The sequence below is a fragment of the Lithobates pipiens genome, unplaced genomic scaffold (genome assembly GCF_037356315.1).
Source record: "Lithobates pipiens isolate NorthernLeopardFrog02 unplaced genomic scaffold, aLitPip1_a1.2 Scaffold_16, whole genome shotgun sequence".
In the NCBI taxonomy this organism is placed as follows: domain Eukaryota; kingdom Metazoa; phylum Chordata; class Amphibia; order Anura; family Ranidae; genus Lithobates; species Lithobates pipiens.
Window position 1 is genome coordinate 193,252,350 of NW_027507748.1, and position 19,134 is coordinate 193,271,483.

Here is a 19,134-nt window from a genome sequence, read left to right on the forward strand (position 1 = left end):
AAACCATGTAATGCAAGGGCCTGCCTGATTGCATACACGTTAAAACTCCTAAGGTTTGACCTCATATTATATGGTTTTGGTAAATCTGAAGGAAAAAATCAGCAGAAAATCTAATAGTGTGCATGGGGCTTTACAAATATTTGAAGCAACAATAATGGAACATACGGTACATATAAGAAGTAGTCGACTACTTTTAGATTGTAAGCTCTAATGAGCAGGGCCCTCTGATTCCTCTCGTATCAAATTGTAATGTAACTGTAATGTCAGCCTTTAGTTTGTTAAGCGCTGCGCAAACTGTTGGCACTATATAAAGCCTGTATAATAATATTAACTAGGGATACAATGAAAATGTGTGTTCTTATAAACAGACGGCTATCTTATGTGGCATAATAACAGTGTCACTTTAAATAACTATTGTTATAGAAGGAAAACAACAAAAGAATAATAAATAAAAGAAGATAAAATAATGGAAGCAAAGAAAAACTTTATAAAAATCAAAAACATTAGGGTACAGTCATATGGAGGTATTTGTTTGAAATCTATGCATTAATTGACGTCTTGAAAATAAACCAAGGATTCCATTGGCTTTCTTATATTATTAATATTATTGATTGGAAAATAGTCTCCATTATCTTAATATCTTCTATTCTTGCTAATGCTTGTGAAAAGGGTACAACTCTAGATGTCCAATGGTATGCGATTGTCCAGTGTGTGGCGACACATATTGTGTGGATTAATTGTAGCAAAGGTGGGTGTATATCTGGAACACTATGAAATAGCAAACAGTTAAGGTGGGTAATGTTTTTACCTGCAAGACTATTGATAAGGAAAAAAAACGTCCTTTCATGCAGGAGATAACTGTTCACACTCCCAAAATATGTGGAGAAACATCCCTGGAACTGGATAACCCCTAAAGCAGTTTGGAAAGACTTCTGGGTAGATTACATTTAGATGAGAAGGTGTGTAATACCATCTGGTGGAAAGTTTCACTGCTATCTGATTTAGTATATTTGCATAGGTTGACCCCCATAATAGACCATTCTGTAATGGTCAACTGTGTGTTTATTTCAGATTCCCATTTGAGCATATATGGTAGTTTATCGGAAGGGGTAGAGGTGTTAAGAGCATTATACATAGTTGATATAAGACCTTTCTCTCTTGGGTACTTAAAACATATATGTTCGTAAATGGTCGGTGGAGATTTTAAGGCTGGGTTCCCACCTATGCAAATTGGATGCAGCTTATACAATTCCTAGAATATTTTAAAATCTATTACTTTCAATCAGTCTGGTTCATATATGTGCGTTGCATTCGCACTCCACATTGCCCAAAAAAGTGTGTTTTCTAGGCAGTGTGGTGCGAATTGCAGGCACATAGTCTTCTATGGCAACACATCTGATTCGCAGATGCATTCCATTGTGAACAGACATTCTCTCCCCCTCCTCACTACATCTCTCCCTGCTCAGCTGATTCGCAACAGAGAGGAAGCACTGAACAGCTGCGTTTTCTATTCGCGCAGAGAACGGAGCTGGAATTTGCACCGGACTGGTGTAAATCCAACCTGATGGTTTGGCAAAGTGGGTTTCATAGAAGGATCAAATTTGAAGGTAATTGTGGTGTTCTGAGATAGGGGCTCCCTTTAACTCCTGAAATGTATTTAAAAGAGATAAAAGTATCACCATTATAGAAGTCTGATGGCTTAGTTCATTTATTCTTTATCCACTATTGAAAATTAATCAGGGAAAAATAAGCAGATTTAAGTCTAGGGAAAAGATGTGCTAGTAAAGGGATTGGAGAGTTCTTTTTTACATTTGTTCCAAAATTTAAAATATCTCTATGTGGAGCACTCTACTGTTCAAATCAGGGCCCTGTAGTTCTTCCCTCTCCATGTACCATTTAGCCCCTATTCCTGTAGGATCAGAACTTTTTTTTTCTGAGCTTCTTCGTAATAGCAGCAAGGACTGACGCTCCTCTGTAAAGCAATCCATGCTCACTTTTCAGAGACATTTGAGAGGTGGTAAGGAGGCAATATGTTGCCTCCTCACCACCTGTTTTAATCCCCTAAATGCAGCATTACCACACCGCAACCGCATGCAGTGCACACAGTCGTGGGCTGGTTGCAGTGCAGCCCTATTCACCTGGGGGTATACTTCCAGCTGCAGCCACAATGTGTATACAGCTAAAGGGAGAGCAGTTGGGGGTGGTAAAAAAAAGCTCAACCACCTGGTTTTACCACCCTCCAACCTCAGATGTGGACAAGCCCATGGTTCACATCTGTGTGACTGTGTGCTGCATGTAGGGCAGCCCATTCATTTTAAAGGGCTGCCCCACCTGCAGCAATGCAAGGAAAGAAGTCCCTCACCCTTTAAAAAAAAAAAAAATGCACTGCACCAAAAAAAAATGCATTTCCCAGTGTTTTGGGTACCATTATGAATTAATGGCAACCCTAAAGAGTAGAGCATTTGTCTGTGTGTCAGGAATAAGTGCTATTTTGCATGCACTCTGCGACGCACGGGAACGTGATTCGAGCTTTGTACAGGTGTGCCCCAAGACTAAAAATACTTTTCAAGGGCACCCTGTCTGGAAAAAGATTGAGAAACACTGGTCTATACTGACCTGTTTTGTATGCTGTACGGTACTCCATGTGACACTCAATGCTATTATTATAAACGTTATACTGCTAATCAAAAAAGTATGATCATATAGAATATGAAAACTTTTGCTAGGTCACTTTTGCGATCATAAAAACCACAGGTTCAGCATTTTGAGCAGTGGGTCTCATTAGGGGAATTTTTGCTTTTCACTGTAATGTGTAATCATCCACTTCAAAACATGTCTGGAGTATGCGCAGTGTCTGTGACTTTGATTGGATTATAAATACATTGGATGCTACAGTAAGCATCATTTTTTCATTAAAAATGGATGTTGGTGTCAGTGAATGTTTCTTGACTCTGCAAATTTGACTGTTGGTTGTATAAATAACTTTACAAATATTTTGCTGAGTTGAAACCAGATGACAGTTGAGCTAATTGACTGGTTTATGCAGAAGAGCAGAGCATGGTGTTCTACCCATGAGAGATGAATAGGATCGTACAAAAGGACTAGCCTGAGGAAGCAGAAACCGCTTTAGCTGTCTATAATTGATTGAGGGGGTAATGTTTTACTATGGTGTGTTGCAATGGAAGGACTATTTGCTAACAGTTTAATATTTGTTGAGATTGTCCCAATTTTTTTTTAATTGGTGGAAATGTGTCCACCAAAAGCAATAGAAGCATCGCCAGATCAGGTTTCCATGTTCACCAGAGGAGTTGATGCCAGGTTTGAATTGTAAAGTTTACTTTTCTAAATGTAAGTTTATTTATGTTTTATTTAATTTCACTTTTCCAGGTATGTTAAGTCCTATCTACTTCCAGACAAATCACGGCAAAGTAAGAGGAAGACAAAAATTAAAACGAATACAACTAATCCAGAGTTCAATGAAGTTCTAAAGGTACAAATGCGTTCTTCTTTTCTTTATGCCTGCAGTTCCTGCTTTAATTTCCTCAACTAGCTCATGTTGAGAGGTGTTCTAGAATTCTTCTCCAATCAGGATGACTGACTCTTCTATATGCTCCTGGCCAGCACACCTACATGGGATGTCTAGTAGAATGGACATATGGATGCAGATAAAGGTTTTCTCACTGCCAGTGCTTTTTTTTTGTAGTAGTGGCTCTCAACCTTTCTAGTGCTGTGACCCCTTGATAAAATGTCCCAAGTTGTGGGGACCCCTAACAGTAAAATTATTTTGGTAGCATGGGTTGTCAGCACCCAAGGCAAGACAAGAAATTTGCGCCCCTAAACCACGGACATTTTAGCGCTCTTCGAGTCCCTTCCAAACTCGTACAGTATTAAAATCCCTTATGGTACATTTTAGGATGTACCACTCTTTCTCTTTTGTTCTCCTTTCTTTCCCTTTTATCTCTCTATCCCAATTTCTTTTTTTTTTTCCCCACCCCTCTCTCTAGCCATCTTTGTTTCTTTCTTATTCTTTCTCTCCCTTTTTCTTTGTCCCTCCCCCTCTTTTTCCTTTCCCTTCCATGTATTTTTATTCCTTCTCTTACTCCTTATTGGAGGGAATGGGATAAGTGGCAGTTCTAGCAGGAAGTTGGGATGAGTGACAGTGCTGGTGGCAGGGCCGTAGATACATTTTGGGGGAGTCAGGTCTTTCAAACTCAAAGGCATCATTTACACTTTTATGTTGGGGTAGGTACAGTAAAAACATATGACAGCAGAGTGGGGCCATGAGGCTTTGCATAGCAGTGCAGCAAAAATGATACCCCCACTGAATAGAACACAATGCACATAGTTGTGGTGTGGTAATATACTCATTAGTACTGCGAGCTCCTCCTAAGCTCCCTATTTTTTTTTTTTTTTCGCTCAGCCCGCTGCGTTGAATTAAAAAAAAAAACTTGCGTTTTAACCAGGATTTAGATCTCATTCATATGTTCTAAATGGCAAATATACCATGAATAGCTACAGCCAGGATCCCAGATGTTCAATTTTTTGTCAGCTGTTCTCCTGAGTGATGAGCTGAAAAGAGTCACTGCTGTTAACATGTATCTGCACATCCAGTGGTCCCTATGTTTAAGCTCCAAAGGACAAAGCAAAACATATTGGGGTTTGGCCTGATGGGAACCCAGGCTGAGGTAGTCTCTCCCATCAGCTGACCTCTATCTCTGCCCCCCAGCCATGCCGTGAACTGAATGAGTGGCCACTTTCACACTTAAACAGCCCAGCTGGGCAGCCACAGGCTTCAGGGACAGCCGCAAAAAGTCTGGGCAAGCGGTGCCGGCTTCAGGAACAGCCCAGGATTTGGTGACCCCTGGCAAATCATCATTCGATCCCCGAGGGGTTCCCGACCACTCATGTAGAAGAATACAGCCACAGCAAGCCAGTACATGTTATCCTGCTTCAAATCAGTAGCTACTGGGTAGATGAAAATGGGATTAGGTAAACAGAAAAAATGGTAAACGTTCTGTCTTCACTACATGTTTCCCTGTGTGTAGCTTGACATGCAGCTAAACCCTCCTATTCTGTAATCTAGACTTGGTGTAATTTTGAAGCTTTAGTAATAAAACCGTGGGTGAAACTATTAAGAAAAAACAAATACAGATACAAATAATCAGTATATGAAGTATACAGAAATACAATGAATAAGCTACTTAGTAGATGGCGATAAGTAATTCTGATCAGCGATGCTGCGTTTAAAAGATGCAAGTGGATGCAAGTTTTAGTCCAGCATTTGATCTGATAGCTGATTCCTTCTTTCAGTCTCTAAGCTGGAGTCTGAGTTCCCAGGATAAACTTGTGGTCACCATGTGGCTAGATTTAGTCAATATTCTGTATAGTGGGCTATAGACATGAGCTGTCTTATTTAATGTAATAACTCATAACCAGGAATCAGAAACGGTTTAATTGTTCTTACACGAGTATCCTGAAATCGATGACCCTGTTGTCAATGACTCTAGCGTTGATTTAAAGTATAGAGTGGAAGTGGATAGAGTGGAGATGGATTACAACACACATTAGGTTTATATTGTTGTCCCTCTCCATTTGTCTTGGTTACCATTTTCATGGAAAGTAAAAGAATTTTGAGTTGTCCCCAGAAAAGTCATAGCGGGGAAATCATTCAAAGGGGACAGTAGTTCAAGTGACCTGGGAGGCCCCAAGGGATTCCCTGAATTTGCAGGGATTTCCTCTCACTTCCTGTTTTAGCTGTGTGACAGGAAGTGAAGGTAAATCTCCCCAATGGGACATAGGCGGCCAAAAAAAAAAACTCTGGCGGGTTAAAATTCTTTCCTAATCTATCCAAAATGTTTTGCCTTTAGTTCTATTTTTTTTGTAGTTCAATCATTTTTATATATAGTTCTATTTTAAGTGGTCATTGCATGTTAAAGAGCCCCTTTCACCACATTTTGCAACATCTTCTAATGACGTTTTTGCAATAGCTACCTACACTAGCCTCCACTGTTGCAGCAATCTGTATAGTGTTGAGGCTGCGCATTTAGGTATTCTTCAAAGGAAACCTATCAAAAACTTGCCAATTCAATCTAAGCATGTGAGGAACAAAAAGCAGGGTTTACCTTCAGTGAAACCTGCATGTCTGTTAGGATACCAATTGCTGATATTTAGCAAAAGCAGAGGTAAGCAGACATGTGTAGCTGTATAAAGGAGACTGGACCCAAACAAAGTGCAGTTATAGTAAGATTTATTAATAACACAGCAAAATCATCTAACACCACAGACAATATACAAGCAATAGTAAAACACACGTGACAAATGAAACCTACTTACAAATGATGACATTGTTTATACAAGCAAGTGGAGAGATCAGATAAGGCAGGGTCAGATGGGTGGTGCAAGGAACAGCCAGAGGGACAGGTCAGGAAGGGGACAGAAGCAGGGATCAAGTACGAGAGAAACGCTAATGCCGCATAAACACGAGCGGAATGTTCCGACAGAAAAAGTCAGACGGGAGCTTTCCATTGTATATTCCAATCATGTGTATGCCCCATCTGACTTTTTACATTAAATTCTGACAGACCTAGAAATAGAACATGTTCTAAATATTTCCGATGGAACCAATTCCTGTCGGGAAAACCGCTCGTCTGTATGCTGTTTCCGACGGACCAAAAACTACACATGCTCTGAAGCAAGTACGAGACAAAAGCCATTGGCTACTGGCTATTGAACTTTCTTTTTCTAGTCCCGTTGTACGTCACCACGTTCTTGACGGTTGGACTTTGGTGTGATCCTGTGTATGTAAGACAGTTTCAGCAGAATTCCATCGGAAAAAATTTCAGAGTTTATTCTGACGGGAAAACTGGTCATGTGTACAGGGCATAAGATGCAGAGGGATAATTATAACAGGTATAGAAACAGGACCAGGATGTTTGGCACACAATACAAAACACTTAGCCCTTGTACACACGGTCGGACATTCTGACAACCAAATCCGTTGGATTTTGTCCGACAGATTTTGTCCGAAACTGTTGCATACACACAGTCAGACAAAGTTGTCGGAAAATCCGATTGTACATAACGTAATGACGTTATTTCGTTACGACGGGACTACGTTCAGGCTAGTAGCCAATAGCTTTGGTCTAGGAATTTGATCTGAGCATGCGTGGCACTTTGTCCGTCGGAGTAGGCTACACATGATCGGAGTATGTCCGATCGGAGCATTTTGTCGGAAAATTTTACCGGCAAGTTGGAAAAGTTGGACCATCGGATATTCCGACGGAAACAGTGCGATGGAGACCACACACAGTCGGAATATCCGACAAAACGGTCCAAAGAGAGAGAAGAGAGGATAAATACCCACCCAGCTGGAATCTGCAGGCTACTGTGAGACATTGGGACTTTACACTTCAGCTCTGGGAACCACAGTGTCATCAGCAGTCGATCCAGCACCTGACAACATCAAAATGATTTTTTGATCCAGAAGCATAGACAGTAGAAGATAAAAGTCCATTTTGACTTTCCCTATCCATGTCATAGTCTGATTCTGCCTTTTCCTTCTCTTGTGCCTCCATATTGGTCAGTAAAACTGCTTATCGTCGTAAAGCAGTGGTTCCCAACTTCAACCCTTAAGTACCCCTAACATGTCATGTTTTCAGGATTTCCGTAACATAGGTGGTTTAAATTAATGTTAGTGGTTTGGTGTTTGTTACAGCTTTTTATATATTTTTTTGGAGGGGGGGATCCTTGGGAATTTCCTTAAATCATGGCCTGTTGAGGTAATTGAGGACTGAGGTCAGGACTGCTGTAAGGGATCAGTAGGGAGGTTAGGAGAGGAGCCAAGATGAATCCTTACAAGAAAAGTCAACATTCACATACTGCATATTAATCTGTTTGTATATCTGTCTTGATTGATCATTTTGACATTTTTATGATCTACTCAGCATGAATAGCTTAAGCTTAGTGACAAGCTTATTTTAAGCTTACAGTACATTTTGCTGTATCATTATTAGTATTATCCTATTCAGTACTGTCTAAATAAAGATAGTTTTATCAACTGTAAAAAATGTTTTCTAGAGGCAAAAAATCAACTGCCTACTTAGATGGTTTTCAAAAATCCTCAAAGAATAGCAAAAACCTTTTTAAAAACACAACCGGAATACCAGCACTATAATATAGTAAGATGATGCAAAAATCCTGGGAGAACTCCCATACATGTCTTTGCCTGTTCATTTTACTGGACTCTCATCACACAAGCAAAAGGTTCTCAGACAATAGTGTTAATAGGCAGAAGTGCTTTTACGTGACTTTGGCAACGTCTCTCTTCGTTTGTATAACTGTCACTCACAAATAATGGTTCAGATTACTCTCTCAGCCTGGACCATTAAATGAGACAATATAGAAGAAAGTACTGTAGATTTACATTTTCTATTCACTGCCCAGCTGCAGTTTCCATTCTTTTCTCTAGATTTAGAAAAGCATTAGCACAGCTTTCTAATATTTCTATATACAAATTCATCAGTGCACAAACCATCACTGGCATTTTTAATGTAACCTAGCAACTATCGGGCAAATTCAAGTAGTTTCTGAAAAATAAAGCACATGCTGTGATTCTTAAGCAAAGATCAGTGCTGGTTACTTATAATGTTGTGTAGAAAAAAACACAGACCCACTTGGGAAGTGAGATTTTAAAAGTGACCAAAAATATAATAATTTGGGAGCTTACTTAATAATGTTGTGTACTACATAAATCTTTCTTTTTAGATTGAAATGCACACACCACAGGCAGAGATAAAAAAAAAAAGTGTGTGTGTGTGTGTGTGTGTGTATATATATATATATATATATGTGTGTGTGTATATATATATATATATATATATATATATAATGTATATATACACAGTATCTCAAGAAAGTGAGTACACCCCTCACATTTTTGTAAATATTTTATTATATCTTTTCATGTGACAACACTGAAGAAATTACACTTTACATTGTAGCAAAGTAGTGAGTGTACAGCTTGTATAACAGTGTAAATTTGCTGTCCCCTCAAAATAACTCAACACACAACCATTAATGTCTAAACCGCTGGCAACAAAAGTGAGTACGCCGTGGCTTTTTTGCTACCCACCGCAAAGTGCCGCTCTAGGCCTGGGCCATGTTGGCCTAGGCCAAAGCACAGCACTGTCTGTTTTAGTGTTGTTTTTAGTCAGGTCACATGATGTCTTGGTGGCCTCCTCCTTATATTCCTGGGATGGTATTAGAGGAGTCTTCTTCTCTGCATCATTCTTCTCTCAGCTCAGAGCAGTTTGATGATTTACCTCCAGGAAGTGTGTTCTAGACTTATTTTTAAATGGTGGGGGTGTTTTAGCGTAATTGGGCTTTACTAACTTCAAATAGGACAAGCTAGATATAAGGAGTGATGGTTTAGGTAAGTTTATTCAGATATAAGGGGCAGATAAAAGGAAAGACATAAAGGTGCTGCTTGCCAGCTCAGCCTCAGTTTGCCTACAGGTGGACAGAATAATACTTCTATTCATTCCATTTTAGGTGTATGGGCCCACAGCTGACAAACTATCTGTACCCAGATGGCATGCTAATGGCACTGGTGGATGGGTCAGCAAGATAGCAATGGTAACAAGAGGAGCATAATACTGAGTCTGTTATTGGCTTTGTATCTAGCTTGGTGTTGTCCCTGGTGAACTTTTCGCCCTAGGCCACAGCCTATGTATCCGATGCAGGAATCTGGCCCTGGTTTTAACATTCATACACTTTTTTTGGTAAACCTGCTTGCAATCACAAATATCACAACAGCACGTTATGTGGCTGCATAAACCATACTCGTATTGTCAAAAGCTTCAATTGTTTAAAAATGCATTAGAATAATACATATGCATCTAAATAACTTTGACTGTGGAAAGATTATTGGTCTCTGACATGGTGGTTGCAGCAAATATGAAGTTGCTTACCTCCTGGGATATTTAGTCCTTTCATACAAAGTCCCAATGCCCCTCTGTCCCTTATTTTGTCCCCCTTTTTTATTTAGTCCTTCCAGTTCTGTGAACAAAACAGCTTGTTGGACACTGCCAATACCAGAACCAACAAGGGCATCCCTGAGGGCACCATGCTAACTCAGCAGATTACAAACCCAGGCACAGGTAGTTAGGTCCAACTGTGTTCATATATCAAATATAAATATCATATTCAAATAGCTAATGCAGGTATACATGACCACAACTGCCAGTGTATAGCCAACCAGTGTGTAATGACTTCACTCTGACCTGTATTGGTGATAGATGTCTAATTCTTTCTAGTTTGGCCATAGGAATATAATGTCAGCTCTGCCTGAAATGTGACTTCTTGTGGTTTAATCCAGCCAGTGGAATTTTATTGTATGTATTTACTAATAACAGAAGAAAATGTACTTGTAATATTGTGTTCTGGGTAAACATATCCTTTCATGAAATGTTGTCTACGCTGATGAATAAACTTGGACTTCTCAATACAATATCTCCGATGCACCTAGAGTTTCCAATTTATGTTCCATTTTGTAAAACATAAAAATCTGCAGGTGCAAATATGTACCAGCAGTGAAATTTACTGGTGCGTTACAAATGGAGATTACATTTTATCACTATAAAAAACATTAGTTTGTCTTCATTGAAATTTATTAGAAGCACAAACAGCAAATGTCTCTGAGAGGAGCCGAGTCATTAAACTGCAACAGCCAACATTGATTTTCAAAGTCATCCAAGTTAATATAGCTTAACTACAGCTAATGGATGTTAAACTTTACATGTGCAAATTTACCAGAAGCTGCCTGACACCACTGCTTATAAATCAGTTGTTGGGAACAAATACAAGAGCTAAACACAGCCACAGACCTCAGACAGAAAAGTTACAAGAGGCGATTTAAGCAATTTTGGCAAAAAAAAAGGGAAAATGGAAGGAACAGAGACAGACACCTCCAGCAACAGTTAATTTCAGGAGAACAGTAGCAATTAGACAATGGTTTCTAAACAAATCAATTGATCTTTCCCCTGAGATTTATCAGCCAAGGGTGCCTTCTATTAACCATAGCTGAGAAATTGTTGCCTGGTTTGCCTAAATTTGACCATATCAGACAATTATTTTCTCACAGCAAGTGGTGCTTCTGTTTTCTGGCAACCCATATATTCACCTGTTGGGTGAAAGGATCTTCTTTTTGGAGTTTGACAAATTGATAGTCTCATCTTGTGTAAACCAACAAAATAGAATATTGTGACTCAACACAAAATATTTCACCATGTACTTATGCCAATTTAATGACACAAATGTTAAAGACAATTATCACACAATAAGTGTCCTTGTGTATTCATTTTAAATTATTGTTCAAATCTTGCTGCAAAAAATCAAGTGAACCACTTCCACTAGGATAATATTCAATCCGTGTTCCAGATATAAAATGAAATGTGCCTCTTACCAGATAGCCACGATCTCTGAATTATAGGAGATCATGATACTCATTAGGCGACCAGATGTATGGATTCCTCCAATGTGTAATCTGACCTCTGCAATGGATCAATCAAGCAGCCTCCTGATTAGCTTCCCAGCCCTGCACACTTCAATCTGGACTCGCTCAAAGCTCTCCACTTGGTGTATGTGTGGGGTTTAAACATAGGGAAGACTCATTGCGTATTATATAACGAAAAGGATTTATTGAGCTAAAAATATGCACTTTCAGCATCATGGATAAAAACGAGCAGTAGAGAGAGCGAAATCCAACCAAGAGATCATCAACAGGTATGGATCATGTTGACGTCTCCTTCTACATTGTGACGTGAACATGATCCCTACCTTGCTGAAATGATGCAGTCAACATCAGATTCTTAGGATTTTTTTTTTTTAATTTACAAGCCATAATAGGTTTTTATGTTTGATGTTTGTAGCCCCATCCTGTCAGTCTAAGTATCAATCCCCACAATCTACCCCAAAATTTATACAAGTGTATTCATGGGGAGTTCCCCTTTGTTGAATGACCTTGCTAAGAAAAATGGTTCATCACAGACATCCAATTTTTAAACCATATTCAGTTATGATTGTATTTCACCAAAATTCTTGTATCACTTCTACTATAGAATTGTGAACCTTAGTACACTGTACTTTTTTTTTATTAACCTTACACTCTTTACTTTTTCTTTGCATTTTTTTAATATATTTTACAGTACGTAATCAGTCATACTCAACTGGAAACCAGAACTCTGCAGTTATCTGTCTGGCATAATGATCGGTTTGGGCGTAACAGCTTTTTAGGAGAAGTAAATATTCCTCTTGACACAAGGAACTTTGAAAACCAAGAAGATGAGACCTTTACACTGCAAGCCAAGGTCCGTCTAATTTTTATATAAATTGACTGACAGAAATTATTTAGAGACAATTGTATAAATCGGGAAATGTGACACCAAATATTTTTCCTGGTGCATGTGTTTTTAATTACTTGAAACAATTAGCAACCTGTGAATGTCACATTCACTGTATGTTCCACAGTCTTCTGTTCTTTTACACCATCACCATTTTACCTTGCACAAAGGCAAAGATGGCAGAGAAAATGTAAGGGTAGAGTTTTTAATACAGGTTCAAGAGTTTTAGCATCCCCCCCCCTTTCTGTGAACTAACCAGCTTGTTACACCAGGCATTCAAGCTGGTATCACCATAGCAGAGGGAGCTTAGAGAATGCAGAGTGGTTCTTGTATGGTGCATGAATTTACAAGCAAGCACAATTGTAACTGCAGTCTCAGTGACATGAATTTTTAATTACCTGCTAGGATCTTTTACAAGCAAAGGGACCCAATCCCTGTGCTGATTGGTTCTATCATCCCCAGCTATGGCAGCTGCAAATAGCACAGTTGTCTTTTGACAACTTCATCTCATTTGTTAAAAAAATAAAATAAATCATATTTGTCTCTATAACAAAGAAAAAATGTTCAATATCTTTCCAGAACAAATTTTATATTGTGCATTGTTGAAAGGAAATGCGGTATATTGTTCAAAATAATGGAAACATTGACTTTGCTCTTAGATGGACTTGACATCTGATGTAACCCTGCAGTATAAAGGAGAAATCACAGTTGGGTTACGCTACATTCCTCCTGAGAAAAACCTCACTCTTCCACTGGAACCAGTGACAGTAGGTAAGTCATATCTCCAATTAACCATCAGTAGTTTATTGGTCAGCCTACTTGGCTTTTGGAGCCACTTTATACAGTAGCTGCTAAGTATCTTGCTGTGTTTGTCACTTTTTTATTTCAAAGAATGGGAAAAACACAACTAGCAGAATGGTTTATTGTCATTTTTTTGTATTCTACAGGAAAGAAAAGTTTTAGAAGGTCAAAGAAAATCCCCATGCCAACTGGAGGAATACTAGAGGTACTAATAAAGGAAGCCAAAAATCTAACTGCAGTGAAATCCGGGGGAACTTCAGACACATTTGTCAAAGGGTAAGGCAAAATGTTTTCTGTAACGTATTGTTTCATACAAGGCCGGCGCTACCAATGGGCAAGGTAGGCGACCGCCTAGAGTGCACATCAGTAGGGGGCATCAGAGGTGCCCCGACTGGTGCCTCCTCGGCTGTGCGAGTTAGGTACATCCTGAGAAGGAAAGGGGATTTCCTGTCATTCCGAACAGCACAGTGCAGGTTGGAATGGCTGCTGGAGGGAATATTTTGCTCCCCCCTTTCTCCAGCTGCGGAACTGGGTCTTCAGCCCGGCTCACGTTGTGTGGGTGAGATGGGGATGCGGCTAGCTTTCGAGATCCCACCCGCCTGAATTGCCTGCTTCTTTACCTGCCCACATGTCTGAACAGCCCGTCTGAACCCCCCAGCATGGAAATGGGACTGCAGCAGGCTGGGAGTGAGGAAGTGGTTAACATTGCTGTATCCGCCTATGCAGGTGGGGGATGGGGGGAGTCGGTGGCGGTGAAAGTTACCCCTCATATCCCACATTGCATTGTCCTTATGACAGTGACATTTTAACCCACCTTCCCCTTCTGCATTTGTGGTAATGTCAGTATTTTTAACCCCCCCCCCCCCACATTGGGGGTCATGGAAGGGGTTTAATCTCAATACCACTGACCACCAATGTGGGGAGAGGGGGTTAATAATACTGACCTCAATTCTGGGAGTTTTATTGCCTCCACTGACATCAATGCTGGTGGTTTTATTGCATCCACTGACATCAATGCTGGGAGTTTTATTACGTCAACTGACATGAGGGCCGTGGGTCTTTAATGCGTCCACTGACATCCATGCTGGGAGTCTTTTTTGCATCCACTGACATCAAAGCTGGGGGTCTTTTTTGCGTCCACTGACATCAATGCTGGGGGTCTTTTTTTTTTTAAATAATTCATCTTTATTGAGAAAATTTTTCGGTACAAAATAACAATATGTCCCACATTTCACAGAGATCATCATTTCATACATATATAATACAATGGCGAGGGCGTACCCATACTCACGCCGGGTTTGCCCTACACCTCAATCCCTCCCCAACCCCCCCCCCCCTCCCTCTTCGAGCACACGCTGCTAATACCAACCCTTCCTATAATGGTTGGCTGATTGGGGTGTAATAAGCACTCATTGGGACACAAGGCAATGAACCGGGGAAGCCGGAGATAGAGATCCGACGCCCCCAGCCCATCAGGCATACACTAACCCACCCTCTCAGTGGGCTCCCCTACGGGATATCCCATGTCGATCAGCCAAGGATTCCATATTGCTCCAAATTTTTTAAGATTGTTTTGTTTAATATACGTTGCTCTCTCACACCAAATGGTGGCGTTAATTGTGTTGACCCATTGTTCGATTGCTGGGGGGTGTTTGGCTTGCCAATTTATGGCTATCAGCCGTCTGGCCTGGTACAGACATCTCAGGACAGGTAACTTGATTAGAGGGGGGATACCATCCTCTTCAAAAATCCCCAATAGACATATCCTAGCCTCTGATTTCAAGTTGATCTTATAAATCTTGTTTATTCTGAGTACTATTTCTAACCAGTACCCATACAGTTTTGGGCATTTCCATACCATATGAAGAAGGTCCCCCGTTGCCCCACATCTGGGGCAGCTATCGCTGGGTTTCCTACCCATTTTCCACAATTTCTGGGGAGTGTAATATACCCTATTTATAAGAAACAGATGTGATACCTGCTGCGATGGAGATATAGAGACCAATCTCCCCTGTGCAAGAATCTTGTCCCATTGTACCTGGGTAATCGGGCCCACATCTCCTGTCCACCCCCTCCTGCTTTTATCTAGGCCCTCTCCCTTCAGGATCCTAGCCCTAATCTTTGTATAAAATCTGGAGATCTGGCCTTTTACTTGCCTATGGTCCATGAGTCCCTGTAGCAGGGGGATTTCAGTCCTTTCAATCTCAAGCGATCCAAATTGGGCTTGAATACCATGCCTCAGCTGTAGATATTTATAGAACGTCTTGTTAGAGACATCGAATTCCAGTCTAAGAGTTTCAAAGGTTTTCATTACATTCCCTTCGTATAATTGCACCAACCTGTTGATGCCCTGGCTGCCCCATTCTAGAGATCTATCTATTTTATTTAGTTCGAATAGATAACGGTTATGCCATAAGGGCGTATAGTTAGTTACTCCCACATATCCCATGCTTTGTTTTACCTTATGCCACACCTTCCTCATTAGTATGTTAATAGGGCCTCTATGGGCAAATGAGTTAGCCTCCAAGGCTTCAAGCAATAACTTGTGGGGTGTCCCAACCATCATCAATTTATGGTTTGGCGACCCTCCCTCTTGGAGCCCTGCCCCCTCTAAGTGCTGGAGTTGTGCCGCTAAGAAATATGCTCTCAGGTGGGGTATGGCCAATCCTCCCTCCGCTACGGGAAGCTGCATCGTCTGAAGCCCGATCCGGGCATGCCCCTTTTTCCAAATTAGGTCTCGAATAAGAGAATCCATTTTTTGGAACCATTTCTGGTTAATCCAGATTGGGGAATTATGTAGGATATATAGTATTTGGGGCTGCCAGATCATTTTTATTAAATTGCAGCGTCCCGCCACGGAGAGAGGGAGACCACACCACCTATTAAGTTTCTGCTTCAGTTTCGTTAGTAATGGTACTAAGTTCTCGTTAAGATATTGGTTCACTTCCCCCGAGATCCAAATGTCTAGGTACTTCAGTCTAGGCACTATCTCTAGACCAATAACGGTCGGTGACGCCCATTGGACCCCAGATCTGGATAACGGCAGAAGGGCTGATTTACTCCAATTAATTACGAGACCAGATTGTTGACCAAACTCCCCCATCATCTGCACTACCCTGTTCAGGGTTGAATCCACGTCTCCAATAAAGAACAGGACATCATCCGCGAACAGGGCAATTTTATCTTCCTCTACTCCGCGCTGGAATCCCCGGATGTCCGGGCTTGATCTGGCCAGGACAGCCAGGGGCTCCATGGCTAGTACAAACAAGAGGGGAGACAGTGGGCACCCCTGTCTTGTACCTCTCTCCAGCTGGAAAACCTCGGAAAACTCAGTTCCCATCTTAATTTTTGCCCTGGGTCTATTGTATAGTAATTTTATCCATTGGATAAAATGAGGGCCAAAACCAAACCTCTCCAACACTCCCCACAGATAGTCCCATTCCAGGCTATCAAAAGCCTTAGTCGCATCCAAGGCCAGGATGGCTCCTGACCCATCGTTGTCCCTGGGAGTTTGGATATTTAGGAAGACTCTTCTGATGTTAGTGCTGGTTGACCTGCCCGGAATGAAACCTGACTGGTCTGGGTGTATTAATTTGTGGATGTATTTATTTAGGCGGGTTGCTAGGGCCTTGGCTAGGATTTTAATATCTGAGCACAGCAGAGATATTGGCCGATATGATGAGACCTCCTGTTGATCCTTCCCCTCCTTGAGTATTAGAATTATATTAGCTTCCAGCATCGAGGGGGGAAGTTCACCCACCTCGAATGCATGGTTCAATGTTTCCAAGAGTTCTGGCAGTAGCACTTCACCGTAGCGCTTGTATATTTCTGCCGGCAACCCATCTGGGCCTGGAGATTTATAATTAGGCATTGCGGCCACTGCTTCTTTTAACTCCTCCAGCGTAAGTGGTAGATCAAGACTCAATTTGTCCTGTTCTGATAGTGTTGGAATTGCTGCTTGGAGTAAAAAGTCAGTGGCAGAGCTGCCTTGACCCCGCGATGCTGATTTATATAAGTCATTGTAGTAGTCATGGAGTACTCCCATGATTGCAGGGGGGCTAGAAATGAGATCGCCATTTGGTGACTTAATCACCTGAACTATTGTAGGCGAGCTATTGGTTTGGACCAAAAGGGAGAGGGCTCGTCCCACCCTCTCTCGTTCGCCAAAATAGTGCTGGCGTTGAAAAATTTGCCTATTCTCTGATTTTTTTAAGAGGGACATTTTATAGACTTGTTGGCTATCAAGCCACACCTTCTGACTTACAGGGGATGGAGCTTCTATATATGCCCTCTCCGCCAGAGCAACTCTATTTCGTATTACTGACTCCTGTTCTCGGGCTTTCCTTTTAATTATTGCAATTTGTTGAATTAGTGTGCCTCTAATATAGGCTTTTAGGGAGTCCCAGACCATTCCAGATGAAGCTGAGCCCTTGTTTATTTGAATATATTCCCCTATCTTATCTAGGAAGGGGGAGGAACCATCCATTAACTCCAACCAGCCAGGATTTATCCTCCACTCCCCTGAGCCTATTCTGGTTCCCAGGATCACAGTCATGGACAGGGGGGAATGATCTGAAACCCCCCTTGCCCCATATTCTATTTCCTGTACCACCTCTGCTGCCTCTTTATTGCCCAAGGCCATGTCAATTCTTGATAGTGTATGATAGGTCCTAGAAAAGCAGGAGTATTGTCTCTCCTGAGGGTGTCGTGTTCGCCATAGGTCGCACAATCCTATTTCAGACAAGAATCCCTGCAATCGCCCTGCTCTAGCCCCATCGGGTTTGGGAAACCTATCCAGGCTCCCATCTAGTATTTCATTAAAGTCGCCTAATACTATCCACGGGACTCCCGGCTTATTCAGGCAAAACACCAACAGTTTATACATAACCTCCAGCTTAAAGGGCGGGGGGATGTAAATGTTGGCTAGAATATAGTGTTGCCCTCTCATGAGACCATATAGAAAGACAAATCTCCCCTCCTCATCAATAGAGGACTCTTTACACAGGAAATCCGTACCCTTCCTAACTAAAACGCTCACACCTCTTGAATAAGATGTATGGAAGGAGTGGTAATAAGACTGGAATTTACGATTGTTTAACTGTAGTGCTGTGCTGGGGGTTAAGTGTGTCTCTTGTAAAAAGAGTAAACCAGGGCCGTCTCTCTCTGTTTCGATCATGACCGCTGCTCTTTTCTTTAAATCTCCCAGCCCCCTCACATTCCATGAAACAATGCTTACACTATTCATAAACCTTGGTGATTGCCAGGTTAATTGGGGGCAGGGGGGGAGAAGGGGAGGCCCACAACAGGCCCCTTCCCCTCTCCCACCCATATTCCCCCTCAGCCCCCCATACCCACAGCGTGTGCTCGAAGTTCCCCCCATCCCCCCCTCCCCCCCTCCCACCCCTGCCCACCCAACACCCTCCCCCCTACCCCCACCCCTATTCCCATCAGGGCATCCCCTAGGGGTTCCTACCGTGGCCCTCTTATACATTCACCCCGGAGCTCAGGGCGCCCAACCCCGCCTCCCCACCCCTCTATTGCACCTAGAAACCCGTCTTATCTGTTTCCGCCCCTAATATTTACCCAGCACAGTCTAGACCCATCGTTCGGTTAAGCCCAACTCCTAAAACCGCAAAGAGGAATAAAAAAAAAAAAAAAAAAAGAGGGGAAAGGGGGGGACCAAACATAGCCTCCACCTATCTAATAAATATCACATTAATTAATTAGTGTCCCTAGTGTCCCCTAAGTTGCTAAATACGCCGACTCTAATCTATAAATCCATTTGTGCTTATAATAATATACATATAGTGTCATTTTTCCTTCATGTCAATCTCATATTTACTCTCCATATAACAGTATCCCAAATTGCATTAAAATACCACTACTACGCTTGTGATTCTGTTTGTGCATTCAATCCTATTAATTAGTTGCTACT

At 41.4% G+C, this 19,134-nt stretch overlaps 1 protein-coding gene across 4 annotated transcripts in view; it reads left to right on the top strand.

Moving 5' to 3' along the window:
- The window catches only part of SYTL5 (synaptotagmin like 5), a 293,010-nt gene that overhangs the window by 247,644 nt on the left and 26,232 nt on the right, over positions 1-19,134 (top strand). For all 4 annotated transcript variants that reach the window (XM_077480858.1, XM_077480859.1, XM_077480857.1 and 1 more), the window contains 4 exons: positions 3,388-3,490; positions 12,204-12,365; positions 13,058-13,169; positions 13,346-13,475. In XM_077480858.1, coding sequence (XP_077336984.1) covers positions 3,388-3,490; positions 12,204-12,365; positions 13,058-13,169; positions 13,346-13,475 — 507 coding nt within the window. The remainder of the gene's footprint in view (positions 1-3,387; positions 3,491-12,203; positions 12,366-13,057; positions 13,170-13,345; positions 13,476-19,134) is intronic.